At 49.9% G+C, this 19,231-nt stretch overlaps 1 protein-coding gene across 1 annotated transcript in view; it reads right to left on the reverse strand.

Moving 5' to 3' along the window:
• Positions 1–19,231, reverse strand: part of KIF25 (kinesin family member 25) — a 47,613-nt gene that overhangs the window by 11,184 nt on the left and 17,198 nt on the right. The window contains 7 exon segments of the mRNA XM_074397081.1: positions 4,747–4,896; positions 7,962–8,034; positions 9,112–9,218; positions 10,134–10,236; positions 12,475–12,559; positions 12,723–12,828; positions 15,385–15,515. Coding sequence (XP_074253182.1) covers positions 4,747–4,896; positions 7,962–8,034; positions 9,112–9,218; positions 10,134–10,236; positions 12,475–12,559; positions 12,723–12,828; positions 15,385–15,515 — 755 coding nt within the window.

Consider the following 19,231-nt stretch of genomic DNA (forward strand, 5'->3'; position numbering starts at 1 on the left):
GAGGAGTTAATTCAAAAGGTTCCCCACCAATAAGTACTGGGCTGCTGACTAGATTCTGGGGACAATGGTGAAAACCACAAGCTTCAATCTTAGCCTTGAAGAAGCAAAGCGCCCAGCAGGCCAGGCACACACGCACAGGACTCCAGGCTGTGCGAGAACCGTGTGACGCAAACACAGCGGCTCCCCTGACTTCCAGGGAGGGAAGTCGAGGCGGGGCCATACATTGCCTCCATCCCCTGCTCCTGCGCATTTCCTGCTGGGTCGTAATGACCACTCTAGACGACTCTTTAAGAGCATAAAATTGATCACATGCACTTTTGGGTCCCCAGTGCCTTTGCCGGTGCGTGGCAGGCGGAGGAACATAGCTCACTCCTGTTGATGAGGCGGACAGTGGAGACCAGTCAGTTAGAGCGTGGTGTCAACACCCAGGTGTAGACGGAAGGAGATGGCATGCAGAGCCCAGGAACCCTGGCAGCGGCACCGTATTTACTTTAAAACAACAGGAAAGGCCTTCTCTGGTGACTTCAGCAACCTAAGAGCAGTCGTTTTCAGGGTGAAGGGTTCTTGACAGCACCGATGTCACTGTGGTTTTGTATAATTTTGGGCGGGGAGCTGTTTGCACTTTGATTCACAAACACCCAAGCTCACCCCTGGCCTTGGCCCAGCGCACCCCTCTCTGGGTCTCATGTGGGTCCACGTCTGCCCTAATTCTCACTTCTGCAAACAATGAAAGTGAGGTTTTGGGAGGTCAGGGCCTTGCCCAGGGCCACTCATTCAGAAGAACAAAGACGGAGACTCGGATGCAGGAATTCCAGCCCTGCAAATCACTGTGCCATGGTGGGAGGCACTCAGCACCACAACTCAGAACAGCAAAACAGAAAAACCATTTTAGAAATGGGCACTGAAGCACTGGCCAGTAATGCCACTGGCCCATTGGTAATGCTGATGAGCCGTTTCTGGAGGGGCCCAGCCGCCTGGCCCGTTGGTAATGGTGATGAGCCGTTTCTGGAGGGGCCCAGCTGCCTGGCCCATTGGCAATGCTGATGAGCCGTTTTTGGGGAGGCCCAGCCGCCTGGCCCGTTGGCAATGCTGATGAGCTGTTTCTAGGGAGGCCCAGCCGCCTGGCCCGTTGGTAATGGTGATGAGCTGTTTCTGGAGAGGCCCAGCCGCCTGGCCCGTTGGCAATGCTGATGAGCCATTTCTGGAGGGGCCCAGCCGCCTGGCCCATTGGCAATGCTGATGAGCCGTTTCTGGAGAGGCCCAGCCGCCTGGCCCATTGGTAATGGTGATGAGCTGTTTCTAGGGAGGCCCAGCCGCCTGGCCCGTTGGTAATGGTGATGAGCTGTTTTTGGGGAGGCCCAGCCGCCCGGCCGTCTTCCCGATGGATCTTGCCTAGCATTTGTAGGCAGCTAACAGCCCTTCTCCACCTCAGTAGCCCTCTGCTGTCCCAGATGTGCTTTCTAGTAAATTCTAGAGCTACATGGAAATGGCAGCCATGGGATGTAAGACGCCTGCTCTGATGGCCTTGCAATGTGTGTCTCTACGCCCGGCTGAGGGTGATACGACCCTGGAAGTACGCACGCAGCGCCCACTGGCAACGTGACGAAGCCGGCCTCCAGGACGCGCTGCCATGCCACATCTCCCCCCCACCATGGTGTGCCCGCTGTCACAGACGAAAAGAAACGCATTGGGGTGGGAGTTGGAGGGCGTCTCTAGACTCCCACATTTCTCTCCCGCTTTCTACCTCGGTTCTGAGCACTCTTGCCTGAGACTTTGTTTCTGGGCCCTCAAGAGTTTGCTTAGCAGAAGGAAGGATGAATATTTCCTGACACGCACCATCCGTGCAAGCTGACTTTCCCCACTAATTTGGACAGCTGTCGCATTGTCAGTGTGGATGCTGAGTTTAGGGGTGCACAGAGCAGGGTGTCCAGTGTGTTGGGTGCGTGTGTGAGTGAGGACGGCCGTGCAGGGCAGCCAGGGCCTCAGGGGAGGGGGACAGCCTTGTCCAGGGAGAGCCTTTCTCCAGGATTCCCTCCTCCACGCCCTGTTCTCCAGCGTCCCCCTTTCCAAATGAGGCTGGGAAAGCCACCAGCGGTCCCAATGGGCTGACCCTCAGGCTCCCAGCTAATGGGGGCCATCACCCCCTAGTGAAGATCCTTTCCCTGGAGAAGGGACCCGAGAAGAAATGGAAAGTGACATCCCCAGCAGCAACCTGGCACTGCCCAGCATGTCTGTGACCCATGCCTGGAGCCACAGGGTCATGAAATTCTGAAACTGAATCAAACACATCACACAGTGCAGCACCCAAGACAGGGCTTGGTTGCCTAAGTTAATAGCCCTTGGCTGTGTGTCCGTGGTGGGCTGTGTGTCCGCGGTGGGCTGTGTGTCCGCGGTAGCCTGTGTGTCCGTGGTGGGCTGTGTCCACAGTGGTCTGCGTGTCCGTGGTGGTCTGTGTGTCCACAGTGGGCTGTGTCCGCAGTGGACTGTGTGTCTGCGGTGGGCTGTGTGTCAGCGGTGGGCTGTGTGTCCGTGGTGGGCTGTGTGTCCATGGTGGGCTATGTCTGCAGTGGACTGTGTATCCCCAGTGGGCTGTGTGTCTGCGGCGGGCTGTGTCCATGGTGGTCTGTGTGTTCCGCAGTGGGCTGTGTGTCCGCAGTGGGCTGTGTGTCCGTGGTGGGCTGTGTCCGCGGTGGGCTGTGTGTCCATGGTGGGCTGTGTCCATGGTGGGCTGTGTTCCACAGTAGGCTGTGTGTCCACGGTGGGCTGTGTGTCTGTGGTGGGCTGTGTCCATGGTGGGCTGTGTCCTCAGTGGGCTGTGTGTCTGTGGTGGGCTGTGTCCGTGGTGGCCTGTGTCCGTGGCGGGCTCTCTCCATGGTGGGCTGTGTGTCTGTGGTGGGCCATGTTCTGTGGTGGGCTGTGTCCATGGTGGCCTGTGTCAGTGGTGGGCTGTGTCGCTGTGGCAGATGTCTTGCTCCACCAGCTCGCGCCCTCAAGATGTCTTGCTCCACCAGCTCGCACCAATTTCACGACCCTGTGGCTCCAGGCATGGGTGGAACCCAGATGTGGCCACACGACAAGTGGGCAGGACTGATGCGTGGCATTCCCCAGCGGGATGGGTACACGTGGGCGTGTGGACCCCGCCCCAGAGAACGCACAGGCCTGCACTCCACATGGCCTTTTCACCGAAGGTCTGTTCCTACACACAGTCTCTCCCTCCGGGCCAGTGTCTCCTGGGCACGGGAGCTGAGAACCGGAAACAGCGAGGCAGATTCACACATGCATTGGTTTCTGTGCACAAATACTTAACGAGTATTGGTTTGAAGAGGCACTGAGGTATTAGCTATAGCGGAAGCTCCCACGTCTTGGTCTGGCCCTAGTTTTCAGATGTGAACGGGCCATTCGAGGACACACAAGAGACAAGAATCGAATCTTGGAGGATGTGGGCAGGAAGGGCCAGTGGGCTCCACCACCAGCGTGCTGCTCTGAGGGGCTGACCGCTTCAGGGGACATGCCACCAAGAAAGCCGCCACCCTGCAGTGCAGGATACACACACACGCGTGAGCGTGAACACTCTGCCACATCTCCACCAAAGGCAGGAGGCCCCCACCCCGGGGATGAGATCCTGAGGACATTCAGGCTTTCCCACGCCTCTGGACTGCTGAGACGACCTTTTGCTCTTTTTTCTCTAGGACTAATTTTGTTGGTGAAACTATGACACCGGCAGTGAGTCTCTTTTAGGAATGTGCTAACGGGCCTTGAGCCTCCTCACAGGCCATGTTGGCTGGACCCTAAAGACAAGTGGATGTGTAGACTCTTGATGGGGGAGGGGAAAGGCAACCAGAGAACAGGAATTTTCACTCTGTGCTTCCCATTTCAGGACAGAAAACCTCCATCCCCACCATCCCCCACCATCCCCCACCATCCCCACCATCCCCACCATCCCCCACTATCCCCCACCATCTCCCACCATCCCCCACCATCCCCACCATCCCCCACCATCCCCCACTATCCCCCACCATCTCCCACCATCCCCCACCATCCCCACCACCCCCCACCATCCCCACCATCCCCCACCACCCCCCACTATCCCCCACCATCCCCACCATCCCCCACCATCCCCACCATCCCCCACTATCCCCCACTATCCCCCACCATCTCCCACCATCCCCCACCATCCCCACCATCTTGGGATCTCTTTCAAGAAGTTTTGCCTTGGCCAGGCACAGTGGCGTACGCCTGTAATCCCAGCACTCTGGGAAGCCAAGGTGGGTGGATCACCTGATGTCAGGAGTTCGAGACTAGCCTGGTCAACATGGTGAAACCCCATCTCCACTAAAAATACAAAAATTAGCTGGGTGTGGTCACATACACCTATAATCCCAGCTACCCAGGAGGCTGAGGCAGGAGAATCGCTTGAACCCAGGAGGCGGGGGTTGCAGTGAGCCAAAATCGTGCCACTGCACTCTAACCTGGGCAACAAAGTGAGACCTTGTCTCCAAAAAAATTGAAAAATAAAAAAAGTTTTGTCTTCATGATAGCATTTCAACAGAATTTCATCATAGGAATTTGTAGCAATAATGCCCAGAAGTCTGGAAGTACTTGGTAGGGTTGAATGTATCTGGGGAGATTATGGGGTTTGATCAGCTTCTTCAAATGGCAATAATTTTTCCCACGTGATAACCAGTGTGCTGCCTGCCTGGCTTCCATGCCATAGTTCTCTGCCCCACTCATCACCATCAGTGGTACCTGAAGAGCTCCTCAGCCGCTCTGGGGATAATTCCTAAGTCCCTCTGTGGGAGGAGCAGCAGGACAGGGTTATCGTCCGAATGGGATCCCAGCATGGGGTAGGTCTTCCCGCTGCCCGTCTCTCCATATGCCATAACACAAACTTTGCACCTAGAATTCAGAGCAGATTTAGTCAGCAAGACACACCTGAGGCTGGTGCCAAGAAGATTCCAGGAAACATTTTTACTTGTACAAGAAATGCGGTAAGTTTCATTTCCTATTCCCCTGCTACTCCATTTCTTATAAATTAGGCTTTCATTGGACTATAACTATTTTTTGCGTAATCCATTGGTGTTGCTCTCCTGTTGTACAACATTGGATTAAAGGGTGTTTGCACGGACCAGGCAGCATGGGTCCCTCCATCCCGGTTTCTCCTGTGCATTTTCACCTCCCTGTTCGATGGCTCAGCATTCACATCAGGATTCTGACCTTAGCAAGGCCCCACACCTACACCTTAACTTTCTTTTTCTTTTTCTTTCTTTCTTTTTTTTTTTTTTTTTTTTTTGAGATAGAGTCTCACTCTGTCACCAAGGCTGGAGTGCAGTGGTGATCTCAGCTCAATGCAAACTCTGCCTCCCGGGTTCAAGTGATTCTCCTGTCTCAGCCTCCTGAGTAGCTGGGATCACAGGCGTGCACCACCACAATCAGCTAATTTTTGTATTTTTAGTAGAGATGGTGTTTCACCATGTTGACCAGGCTGGTCTGGAACTCCTGACCTCAGGTGATCCTCCTGCCTCAGCCTCCCAAAGTGCTGGGATTCCAGGCGTGAGCCACAGTACCTGGCTTCACTGTAACTGTCAATGCAGCATCAGAGCTGCCCAATGCAAGCACATCTTCCTAAAATCGCAGTTACCATATGGTGTGGTGGGTCCACCTGGCCTGATGCTAAGTGGGTCGGTGCCTCAGAGCAGGATGTCCAGCCCTGACCACCCGTCCAACTCACCTGGGGAGATGAAGCAGGTCGTACACTCAGAAGTTCTGACTGAACTGGTCAGCTGTGACTCCGACTTCAGCACAAGTGAACTGACTATGGACAGGAAAAGCTCCGAGTCCCTCCCCATAGCAAAGTACAACAATGTTTTTTGTATGAAAACGTAGACAAAAATGGCTTGTGCTTATAATCCCAGCACTTCAGGAGGATAAAGGAGGAGGATCCCTTGAGCCCAGGAGTTTGAGACCAGCCTGGGCAACATAGTGGGAACCCCATCTCTATATTGAAATAATATGTTACCGTCTTACGTATGACCATAGTTAATGATGTTAGTACTCAATTACATATGTCAAAGGAAAATACTTTCAGAATATCAAAAGAAAATGTGTAAATTTTTATCTCACTTAACATACATTATATATAGTAAGTGTGATTTACTAACACAAACAAATAAAGGCTGTTGTTTTGATAAAATAGTTACAAGGCAGTGTTCTGACTGACATCTAAATCGCCCCTAGAGCAGGACAGAAAAGCAGCAGAGGCCGGTCCTGGGCTGACCGTTCGAGTGTAGCAACAAGAGCCTGGAAGCCTCACGCTCCCGCAAAGCTGATCAGGCCTCTCCGTTACCAGTCCGGAGTGTTCCTTCCAGAATTAAAAAATCTCAAGGCATTCATAACAAAACCCCACTACATTCCCTGTCTCTTCCAGCTTCCCTGAGTTCATTTATGTGCCTTTCTTAGTGTGGAGATTATCTTTGGCGATAACAGATAAACGGGTTCTTCTTGGGGTCTTTCAAACCATTTGGGGATGTAGAGGGAAAGGAAACGTCCTGAAGAAGGAGGCTGTAAACCAAAAATAAAATTCTAAGGCCCCCAGCCATCTGCATGGGCTTCCTTCTCGACCAGAGCACTCTAAAATTTAACTCGGAGTCCGGTTGGGCCCGTGATGGGAAGTGGGGACCGGACAGGCCTCACCACACCTTCCGGCACTGACATCAACACCGGCCTGATGTCGGATAAGAAACGCTGACCACCTGCTCTCGCCAAACCTGAAGGCTTCCTCTGCAACGGAGAACTTTGGTCTCCACAATCCTTTGCTTTAACCAGAGGCCCCAAGCGATGCATTTCTTAAATGAATTTGACTGACGTCTCACGTCTCCCTAAAACGTGTAAAACCAAGCTGCGCCCGACCACCTTGGGCACATGTTCTCGGGGCCTCCCGAGGGCTGTGTCACGGGCCATGGTCACTCATGTTTGGCTCAGAGTAAATCTCTCCCAATATTTTACAGAGTTTGACTCTTTTCACCGACAAAACTCGGGACTTAAAATAACTCCATCTGTTTCGTGTTATCCTGGAAAGGCAGCTCTGGCAGTGATCACTCTAACCACGATGCGTTTTTTATTTCAGAAATCTGCTTACTTAAAAGATGCCTACTTAAACGGAGACTACCCTATCATTTTCAAAAGCGTTTTTTCAGATGGGTGTGGAGTGCCAGCCTCTGGGGGAGGAGCCGAAGCAGCAGCTGTGTCCTGATTGGAGAGCGGCCCCGCCAGCGTGCACAGTCCCACACAGCAGCTTCCTGAGCCCACCCTACTCGTCGGATCATGTGCCTTCGGGGTGCACGGCACACTATAATTAGAGTGTCTAGTTCCTTGAGCATGGCTGTGCAGAAGCCTTTGCTGGACGAATTTCGAGTCAAGTCAGTCTTCGTCAGGAACTTTATGGAGATCCTTCCAAAGGCCCAGGAGTAGGAAGTCTTGGCTTAAGGTGTCTCCATGAAGTAAAAAAAATTCATCATCCCTGAATTCCGATCCACTGCCTTTGACGTCAGTAGTTGTGTATTGCAAGATCAGAAAGCAGGTTCCCAAAGGGAAAAGTGCCTAGGTCTGACGTTGACATTCTTATAGATTTTTTTAAAATTCTGAAACGTAAAAGAGTCCCAGAGGGAATGGCGGCTGCTATCAGGGCTGAAGCCACATGCAATGTGACTACGGTGGAGTCTGGAATCCCAGGTAGATAGACTCAGTTAACCAGCATTCTCCAACTCATTCTCACCCCTTTTCCTAGGGTGCAGAAATAGTCTCCAGGGATGCAGGTGGTGTCCACGCTGGGTGACCGTGGGCGTGCTCTGCGGTCCTGTAAAATGCTCAGACTCCAACGCTACCTTCTCACTCCACAGCACGATGAAGCGTATTTATATTTAAATGTGACTATGACGACTGGCCTTAACGATATTCTAACTCACCCATCCAAGAGAGACCTGAGTAGGGGGCATACATCTCCAAAGACCGCGCTGAGACGCTGCTGGACCACAGCCCCTGAGAGACCAAGTGAAAATGCTGCATTAACAGAAGAAGCAGAAAGTGACCCTACAGGCGGGCTCAGAAACCCGGGAACTCAGTGCCCTGTGTCCCTCCCGCCCCCAACACCATCAAGATTCTTCAACAAAAGATTAACCTGTGTTATTTTTCAACATAACAGAGGTTAAGAAAGAGTAAATATACTGCTTTCTGCTATAAAAATATAATAAGCATAAACAACGTGACAAGTGCTTACAAGGGAGGGAAGGAGGAAAGGATGGAGGGAAGGGAGGGAGGGGAGGGGAGAGGGAGCAGGGAGGAGAGGGGAGAAGGGGAGGGGAGGGAGGGGAGGGGAGGGAGGGAGGGACGGAGGGAGGGGAGGGGAGGGGAGGGAGGGAGGGACGGAGGGAGGGGAGGGGAGTGGAGGGGAGGGGAGGGAGGGGAGGGGAGGGAGGGAGGGATGGAGGGAGGGGAGGGGAGCGGAGCGGAGGGGAGGGGAGGGAGGGAGGGACGGAGGGAGGGGAGGGGAGGGGAGGGGAGGGAGGGACGGAGGGAGGGGAGGGGAGCGGAGGGGAGGGGAGGGAGGGAGGGACGGAGGGAGGGGAGGGGAGGGGAGGGGAGGGGAGGGAGGGACGGAGGGAGGGGAGGGGAGGGGAGGGGAGGGGAGGGGAGGGAGGGACGGAGGGAGGGGAGGGGAGCGGAGGGGAGGGGAGGGAGCGAGGGACGGAGGGAGGGGAGGGAGCGAGGGACGGAGGGAGGGGAGGGGAGGGGAGGGGAGGGGAGGGAGGGACGGAGGGAGGGGAGGGGAGCGGAGGGGAGGGGAGGGAGCGAGGGACGGAGGGAGGGGAGGGAGGAAGGGACGGAGGGAGGGGAGGGGAGGGGAGGGGAGGGGAGGGAGGGAGGGAGGGAGGGACGGAGGGAGGATATAATTATCCCATAACTAAATTAGTCCTGCTTTAGAGGACCCAAAGATAACAAAGTGAAAATCACACTCAGCGGCATATGACACACGTGACACTTGATTTTTATGTTCCAGCTCTTAAAAGCCTTGTTCTCCTCAGCGCCAGGTCAGTTCAGCAGCGCTTGAGTGGCTACCAGGGGACTGGACGTCTGCTCTGAAAACGGAACCCCACGTGGCTCTGGGTCCATCAACAGGTACGAATAACGCGAACCAGGAAGTCACATCCGAAAAACGCCGTTTCCTGCCCGGTCCGAACACAGGCCCTGGCGGCTGCCAGCAAGCGGCCACGTGAGCCTCCTTTCCTGGACTGCAGGTTTTGGCTGAGCCGGAGCCAAGTCCTCGCCCTTCTTCATTCTCACGTGTGTCCTGAGGCTCGGTGGCGCCACGTCATCCCCAGCGGCAGGATTGACTTTGCACGGAGGGGTCCCTTATGAGGTGTCGCCAAGGGAGACCTTCCCCGGGCGGTGGGCGAAACCCCCTCTCAATGCGTGGGAAGACGCTCAGGGCCGAGATCTTTTTTAACTTTTCACTGAGAAAATACACCAAGATAGACTGGATAGGGAAAATGTGGTACATATACACCATGGAATATTACGCAGCCATCAAAAACGATGAGTTCACGGCCTTTGTAGGGACATGGATGAACCTGCAAACCATCATTCTCAGCAAACTGACACAAGAGCAGAAAATCAAACACCGTATATTCTCGCTCATAGGCGGGTGTTGAACAATGAGAACACGTGGACACAGGGAGGGGAGCATCACACACTGGGGTCCGTTGGGGGGAAATGGGGGAGGGGCGGGGGGGTGGGGAGGTGGGAAGAGATAGCATGGGGAGAAATGACAGATACAGGTGACGGGACGGAAGGCAGCAAATCACACTGCCATGTGTGTACCTATGCACCAATCTTGCATGTTCATCACATGTACCCCAAAACCTAAAATGCAATTAAAAAAAAATAAATTTAAAAAAAAAAAAAAGCGGGGATGGGGAGAGATGGGGATGGAGAGAGGAAAAAAAAAAAAAACTAAATAAAACTAAATGAAGCTTTGACAAAAAAAAAAAAAAAAAAAGAAAAGAAAATACACCAAGATACAAAAGGAAAAGCACGGAAAGGCGAGCCCGAGTGCACACCGCCCGGCTGCAGACCCAGACCTGACCTTCTCACCCTGCAGCTGCCTGGGACCCGCCTCACCCACGAAGGCACCTCTGGAGAGGATGGTGCCTTTAGGAAGTAGCCGGACGGCCATGGCCACGCCTTAAAAATGGACAGTCATTCCTCAACAGCAGCCAAAAGTCAGTGTTCGCATCTCTCCAGTTGGCTAGTCAGTTTATTTTTCCAGTCCGTGTCTTAGAAATAATAATTCAATCAAGGCATACACACTGCACAGAGTTGACACCTTCTGAAGTTTCTTCATCTGTAGCAAGGGTTGGCAAACTTTTTCTGAGAAAAAAACTAGTAGTAAATATTTTAGGCTTTGCGAACATCTTCCCTTTAAAGAATATTGGCGTTTTTCCCAGAAATAGGAAGGAAAAGTCTAAGATGCCTGCTACCTGCAATACTATTTAATAATTGCATCAAGCTATGATTGGCTTATGCCATCAGACAAAAGAAATCCATTAGTGACATAAGGGTCAGAAAAGAAAAGGTAAAACAATCTCTACTTGGAGCTAATAGGGCCCTACATCTGAGAAATCTAAAATCAAATAGCAAAGAAAATTACTAAATCAATAAAATAATTTCACAAAATAGCAGGTTATAAAATCAGTGAGAAAACATCAATAGCCTTTATATGCACAAAGTTAGAAGACACACTGGGAGATGAGACTATTTGTGATAGCAAAAAATATACACCTGGGAATAAACTTAAGAAACGTTCTAATCCTTCAGAATAAACTTAATAAGGAATGTGTTCTAATCCGTCACAAGGATGGCGTGGTCTCGGTTCACCGCAACCTCTGCCTCCTGGATTCAAGAGATTCTCCTCCCTTAGCCTCCCAAGTAGCTGGGACTGCAGGTGTGCACCATCGCTCTGCTAATTTTTTGCATTTTAATGGACACAGGGTTTCTCCATGTTGCCCAGGGTGGTCTCGAACTCCTGAGCTCAGGCAATCTGCCCGCCTCTGCCTCCCAAAGGGCTAGGATTACAGGCATGAGGCACCGCCCCGGCCTCCTTTCCCTTTTTCTCTGCCTGGTCAACTCCTGGTCAGCTGAGCTGTGGAGCCCTGCCTCCTGCCCCGCTGTCGTGTTGGTGGCTTCTGTGCTCTGCGCAGCCTCCTGGGCACTGTCCCTACAGCTCTAGGTCTTGGTGGCAAAACTGCACCTTCCTCTCACCTACAGCCCTTGTGTCTAACAGGGTGCCTGGCACATAACAGGTGCTGAGAAAATCCTTGAACTTGAATGACGATAGAAATGTAACATAAATGTGTAGGTGGGGAATATCATATTGTAAATTCCTGTTCTATGAGAACACAGCCAGGAGTCCGTCAGCTTCCTGATAAATGAATTATTCTCGGAACAATAACCATTACTTACTCTTTTTCTCCTTGTATTTTGAATCAATGGCATTAGTTTTGGGTTTTGTTTTTTTAAAATAATATTTTTATTTCACTTAGGAAATAACCTTCTTCTTAACCTGGGCCTATTAATATTTTTTTCTGAATAGTAAGAATTAAACTTTTCCCTAATACAGATTTGTTTTTAAAATAAGTTAAGGGCTGAAAGTGTTGGCATTTTTTTAATGGAATTAAAATATTTTGACATGTGTTAGTTCCATAAAAAGCTGTTATAAAAACCAGCAGTGTTCTGATTTCATAAGAACCATCTGCTCCGCTGTTTATAAAAACAGGATGATCCTGAATGCTAAATGATATTACCCCAGAATAAATTCTTGCAGAGACTTAAAGTCTCCCTTACCACTATAGACAGACAGCAAGTGGCAGAAACACTTCCATTGTTCTGGAAGCACAATTTTGACCTTTCCCTTCGACCCTGAGCATCCTCAGCGTATTCATCTTGAGACGGAGCCTTCTGAGAAGACATGTGTCGACATCAACCGTGCGGCTGTTCCACCTCCTTCCTCCCCAAAACAAGGTCACATGACCCCTGAGGGTGGTGTCCCCACCACAGCGCCCTGGCCTGCGCTGCTCCACTGGCTATGCAGCAGCCTGGTGTTGTCCAAACACCCAGACCTCCTGCCCGAGGCCACCACTTACTAAAAGCGTTGTTGAACAAGAGCCAGAGCTGCCCCCTCCAGCCCTCCCGGGACGGTCAAGGGCCTGGAAGTACTTGGAGACTGTCGAGGGCCACGTGAAGGTGAAATGCATGACTAAACACCACCCAGGTCAAGCCCTAGCAGCTCCATGACTGTCCTGCCCACAGGAACTTCCCTGTCACTCGGCACTGAGCCATGCACTCCCGTGGGACTCTGGCTGCCTTGCAGGGGTGAACGATACTCACAGCCCGTGCATGAGCAGCATGGGGAAAGGATCATACTTTCAACTTTATTCCTTCTCTGCAGCTTGGTGCTGAGCACCCAGAAGTGCTCATCAAATCCCTCAGCCCTTTTGTGCATTGGGCTCTAAACATTCAGCCCAATCCTTTATCGGCAGGTCATATGCTTCCTCAAACTTGCTCTTTTACTTCCCAAGCCCAGTCTAGGGTGTGTGACCACAAAGTGCAAGGATTGGAGGTGGGGTCAGGAGGAAAGAAAAAGCTTTTCCCACAATGTATCCACCACTGACGCCAGCTGACGTGATCCAGCCATGAGGAGGCAGCAGCCCGGGGCCCTCCAGCAGCTCTGCCGCCCCTGCAGGCTGCTCCCCTGGGTTCCTGGGGAATTCCTCCTGCCTACAGGGAAGGCTGAACCCAGGAAACCGTTTCTAGCCTGCACCCTCCCATGGCCCCTGCACATGGGCACAGGGCACTTCCTTTCTGAAGTATCCAAACTCCCACAGTAGCACTGACTTAACACTGCTTATTACTGAACTAACGAGGACTCACAGGACAAATGTCCATTTTCTTGTCTTATAAACAAAAAGGCAGGTGCAGGAATGTATTTGTTATTATCTTTGTGCCATGCGGCCTGAGACCTACTACGATGTTACTTCACCGAGTCTATGGTTCCTTAATTTAGGTTAAATTAAGTACTCGTGAAACAAGAAAACATGAGGAAGCTTTGCTATGAGAAAACTGCACTCCCAGGGACAGTATGCAAAAGTGGATCATTTTCCAAACAAGACACAGAAGCCGTCCCCACTGTGCATGCCACACGCGGGACAAACACTGGCAAGAGCGAACGTGGCTTTGGAAAGCACAGGTGCCTTTTCTGGAAAGTGTGCACTCAGAAGCAGGTGATGACAGGTCCTTTCTGTCCAATCAGCTTCCAAGGGAAGAATAACTGATTGGTGAAAGAAGAAAATAAAATATAAAGAATTGACGTAATATAGAAACCAAAGGACAGTTTCTTCCTTAAATCCTTATAACTCCTAGAGAAAAAAATCCAAGTCCTTCTCTGACTATGAGCCTGTAAAAGCCACACAGGTGGGCTGGGCGTGGTGGCTCAAGCCTGTAATCCCAGCACTTTGGGAGGCCGAGGCGGGTGGATCACGAGGTCAAGAGATCGAGACCATCCTGGTCAACATGGCGAAACCCCGTCTCTACTAAAAGTGCAAAAAATTAGCTGGGCATGGTGGCACATGCCTGTAATCCCAGCTACTCAGGAGGCTGAGGCAGGAGAATTGCCTGAGCCCAGGAGGCGGAGGTTGCGGTGAGCCGAGATCGCGCCATTGCACTCCAGCCTGGGTAACAAGAGCGAAACTCCGTCTCAAAAAAAAAAAAAAAAAAAAAAAAGCCACACAGACATGGCATTATCACAATTTTAAATTATTTACAACTGGTTCATATTGGCCAGCTGCGGGGGCTCACACCTGTAATCCCAGCACTTTGGGAGGCAGAGGCAGAGGCGGGTGGATCACCTGAGGTCGGGAGTTTGAGACCAGCCTAGCCAACCTGGTGAAACCACATCTCACTAAAAATAAAAAATTGACCAGGCATCGTGGCACATGCCTGTGATCCCAGCTACTCGGGAGGGTGAGGCAGGAGAATTGCTTGAACCCAGGAGGCAGAGGTTGTGGTGAGCTGAGATCGTGTCACTGCACTCCAGCCTGGGCAACCAAGTGAGACTTCGTCTCAAAAAAACAAAAAGCAAAAAACAAAAAACAATTGGTTTGTATTTGTGAAACTGAACGTAGACCCTGAAAGAGCTCCCTTCAAACCCAGAATTTGAGGACTAGAAAGAACAAATCTTCAGCAGGCCTGGAGAAGTCCTGTGACCGAGGCCACACACACGGCCTACAGTTCAATTTCCCTCACACCTCACCTGTCACAGCACAGGTCCCAGGCATGGAGGAGACCAGCATCATGGAACGAGTGAGGAGTTTCATTAGTTTATTCACTCAGGTGACAGACACCACTGAGAGGAGACCCTGCGGACCCTGACTTGAGTCCCCGTGGTGAATGAGGAGACAGAAGCCCGGCCCTGCTGAGGCTTACAGCCTAGTGACTGGGACAAACTGGCCCACAGACAATGACATTAAATACCATTAAGTACCTTGAGGGAAAATATAGATGCGGTAAGATTGCAAAAGGGAGTGGCTTCGTTTAGACTGTGACACCAAGAAAAGCCTTGTGGAGAAAGTGGGGTTCACCTTGAAAACTGAAAGGTGGGGGCAGGTGAGATGAGAGGCAGAGAGGAAGGGCGGCTGAGCAGAGGGAAGGGGGTCTGCGAAATCTCCAAGACAGAGAGCTGGGGCCTCAGGACAGGATGGGGAGGCGGACAGAGGTCGGATGCCAGGAGAGGAGATGTGTTTCCTTAACTTCCTCCAGATGCCCTGAAGAATTCCAAGCCAGGAGGTGGCCTGCTGCAATGCGGGATCACTCCTCACTGCCCACTGGATCAACAGTCCTGTCCGGGAGGCCGGGAGCAGTCCCAGGAGGAGCGCGGGGCCTGGGCAGCAATGGGGAGGAAAATGGGAATACCTTAGACACATCCAAGAAAGATTTTTACTGCAGAATTGACAAGAGGTGGTGAAGGATTAAACGAGCCCACACGTAACGGTGACCCAAGTTTCTGGCATGAAAAGCCAGGTGGATGGAGCTGCCTCTTGCTGAGCAGGGGAAAACGAGAGGAGCTGATCTAAAGCAGAAAACAAGAATTCAGCTTGCAGGTTCTAGGTGTGAGACAGACATAAGCCACGCACACACATCCAGTAGGTAAGACGCGTGAATTTGAAACTCTGAAAAGACACCACAGTTGCTGATCTGCTTTTAGTCCACACAACTGCTCCTTACAACCACAGAGTCAGGGACTCTCCCAGAGGCAGAAACAAAACACCCAGGAGGCACCGCACATCTACGCGCTCCTGGCACATCTGCGAGTTCCACGCTCTATGCACTTCTACATGCTCTGTGAGAGCCAAGGCTGCTTGCTGTGGATATGGACAGTCCTGCTGATGGTAGTTCAGGGCCCGGTGAACCTGAGTTAAAAAAGAACCAGTAATGAATTACGGACCATGCAGCTTCTGGCCATTAAAAATTTTGTCTTGGATGTATCAAATCTATCAATCCTGCCAACTGCCACTACAAACGCATACAAAATATGCTTTACATCAGCTGCAAATAGCTAAGTAAGTGTCATTTGACCCACAGGCTCTGCTGACTATCTTCAGAAATTCGAGTTAGTAACTGTCAAACTTAACAATAAGGGAGAATCACAGACCAACAAAGACAGTTCAACTCGAACTTGATACAAAGCCAGAAATGTGTTCTCCCATGTCTGATTATCAACTCAGTGGATAAAAATTAAATAAAAAATGAAAATAAATAGCCTTTAAAACAGCCGCCAGGAACTAGAGCATCAGCCAGATTCTCCATCTGAGACTGACTTTATTAATAGATGGAATCCAAAATGATTAAACGCTGAATTAGATTGCAAATAGAAATGAAATGCCATGTTACACATCCAATACAAACTCAAACTCTCTTTAGACTTTGGAAATACAAACAGAATGTGGGAGCCAAGAATCACAATGTCACAAAACGGATACTTCCTTTCTCAGCAGACTGATGGCATGAAGCCTTTTAACAAGCAGGCCTATCAACTTAAAAAACAACATCTTGGATTCTACTGATTTTTTTTTTAAAAAAAACCATAATCCAAAATGCCCCAATAAAATGGTATTCTATGTTGATGGGTAAGATGGAAAACCTCAAATATCTGAATCTGAAGATGCAGTGGAACTTTGGCAGGAACAGAGAGGCCTGCCCAGAGAATGAATAAAGGAACAGGGAACCGTAACAGCAAACACGGCCATGCTGATAATCCCAACGAGCCCTCCCGCGAGCGGCGGCCAGGCCTCAGCCTCGGGATGCGTTTCCTCACTGAAAGACTCCTCCAGGTTCACAAGGAGGCACACAGGCCGGAGTGCAGACAGACAGTTACTAAACCACACATACGCTTCTGTGTGTTCGCTTATAAAAGGAGAGGACTCATAAGGTCCTGTTAACTCCAAGTCCTGATCTTGAGGATTTAATCTGTCTCCTTTTGTTTGACTCAGTAACACTAGTGCTTAAGGCATCAAGTGAGATAAAGAAAATATTTGCCAAGTGAGATAAAGAAAATATTTGGATCTATTTGGGAGAGAGATCCAAGATGGCTGATCACTAGCAGCTCGGGATTGTAGCTCCCAGTGAAAGCGCAAAGAACGAGAGGACGCCACACCTTCACATGAATTCTTGTTGCTCACGCACCAGGAGATTCCCAGCGGAGGAGCCCCACGGGTCGCCAGCGCGACTCTTGTGACCGGCGAGGCGGTTTTGCCGGCGCCTCGGAGCGTCGGTTCTTGGTGCAGAGTCAGAAAAGCACCATCAATCTTAACGCCGCTGATTTGGTCGGTGCAGTGGGTTGCTCAGATTTCGGCGCTGAGAATCAGTAAGTTGGACGTCCACTCAGAAACCTAATTACAAAGATGGTGAATACAAAGACCACAGATGGATAAATTTATAACGAAGGGAGGAAAATGGCCAAAAAGGCTGAGAATACCCAATGTCAGAACGCCTCTTCCTCAGCGGGGGATCCCAGTTCCTCATCAGCAACGGAACAAGGCTTGATGGAGAACGAGTGGGTTCCAATTACAGAAGCAGGCTTCAAAATGTGGATAATGAGAAACTTCTGTGAATTAAAAGAACTTGTTCTAACCCAATCTAAAGCAACTAAGAACTTTGAAAAAAGATTTGACAAAATGTTAACAAGAATACACAATTTAGAGAGGAATATAAGTGAATTGATGGAGCTGAAAAACACAATACGAGAACTACGTGAAGTATGCACAAGTTTTAACAGCCGAATTGATCAAGCAGAAGAAAGGATATCAGAGGTCGAAGACCAACTCAATGAAATTAAACTAGAAGACAAGATTAGAGAAAAAAGGATAAAAAGGAACGAGCAAAGTCTCCAAGAAATATGGGACTATGTGAAAAGACCTAATCTACGCTTGATAGGTGTACCTGAATGTGACGAAGAGAATGAATCCAAGCTGGAAAATACGCTTCAGGACATTATTCAGGAAAATTTTCCCAGCCTAGTAAGGCAGGATAATATTCAACTCCAGGTAATACAGAGAACACCACAGAGATATTCCTCAAGAAGAGCAACTCTTCCCTCATTTTCTTTTGTATCTCCATTATTAAGGACAATTATAGGCATACCCATATTTAGACTGCATTCTAGCCCGGGCAATAAAGCAATACCCCCATTCTCTCTCCCTCTTCCTCTTTCTCTTTCTTCCTCTTCTTTATTCTTTTTCTTTATTCTTTTTCTTACAGGTTTGTTACCTGGGTAACAAACCTGTACTTGTACCCCTGAACTTAAATTAAAAGTTAAATTTAAAAAAATGAAAAAAAAAAAAAAAGAATGTGTTACATTTCACAACAATCTTTCAGGCTTTAGGTATTTATTATGTTACTGTTTCTTTCAGTTAAACATATTCTAGTATAATTTTAGAGTGCCTTTTACAGCCTCGTGTTTCAAGTTGAGCAAAAAGATGTCGTTGCATAATACAATGACATGCAATCTGCGCACTCATATTTGTTATTGGAAATTGAATTTTCATTAGACTTAACAAACATGACTGCATACAGTGTCAAAACCTTGATGCTGATTTTACCTGACAATTATGATTTACACAACTATTATTTTCATGATACTGTAGTTTATTACCAGTAGATAGCTATGGCTACACAGTTACAAAACAGATAATAAAACATTAATTTAGATGTTTCTATCTTGGCTAGATTTTCATTGCTTTATTGATATCAAATTGTAAGTTTTTAAATACCAAAAATAAATCATTGGGTTGTGAATTTTATGCATCAGTAATTAAAATTTCCCTAAAAAGTGCGCTTCAGGGGATGCAAATTCACTAGGATAATGATTCTGTCTAACTACTGAGTATAAAAAAAAAAAAAAAAGAAAAGAAAATATTTGCATGGTGGCAGTGAAGTAAGCAAGACACTGAGGAGAGACAGCTGGTGCTCAGCCCTTCCGTCCAAGGAAGGACCAAGGCAGTGACTACAAAGCCAAGCTCTGACTGCGTGGAAGGAAGAGCTAAGATCTGGCCAGAGTGTGCACGCAGCATGGTAGCAGAGAGGCACCTGTGTTGATTGGAAGTCCAGGAGGGCAGAGTATACAGGCACCTGGCTGCTGCAGCCCCATCTTTATTTTTTAGAATTAGGAATATAACAAGAATGAGAGACACATGCTGACAATACTCCATTGCGAGGGTAGCTACAGCAGAGTGGATGCCCTGTTAGCACCTTAGTTTTAAGAAGTGTTCTCGCCAGGCATGGTGGTGCATACCTGTAGTCCCAGCTACTCAGGCTGAAGTGGGAGGATTGCTTGAGCCCAGGAGTTCTGGGCTGCAGTGTGCTATGCCGATAGGGTGTCCGCACTAAGTTCAGCATTAATATGGTGACCTCTCGGGTGCAGGGACCTGAGAAATAGCCCCACAGTACCCCGACAACCAATAGACATGCCCTTGACTGGCCCAACAGCTGTATGTCCCCAGTAAGAGCCTGAGAAACAGCCCCTTGCACCATCATCAGTGGGCATATCCCCAAACCAGCCATGCAGCCTTGCTCCTGCACCCCAGACCCAAGAAACAGCCACACAGGTGACCTGGCAGATATACCCCAG

This window comes from Saimiri boliviensis, chromosome 4 (genome assembly GCF_048565385.1).
Source record: "Saimiri boliviensis isolate mSaiBol1 chromosome 4, mSaiBol1.pri, whole genome shotgun sequence".
Taxonomy (NCBI): domain Eukaryota; kingdom Metazoa; phylum Chordata; class Mammalia; order Primates; family Cebidae; genus Saimiri; species Saimiri boliviensis.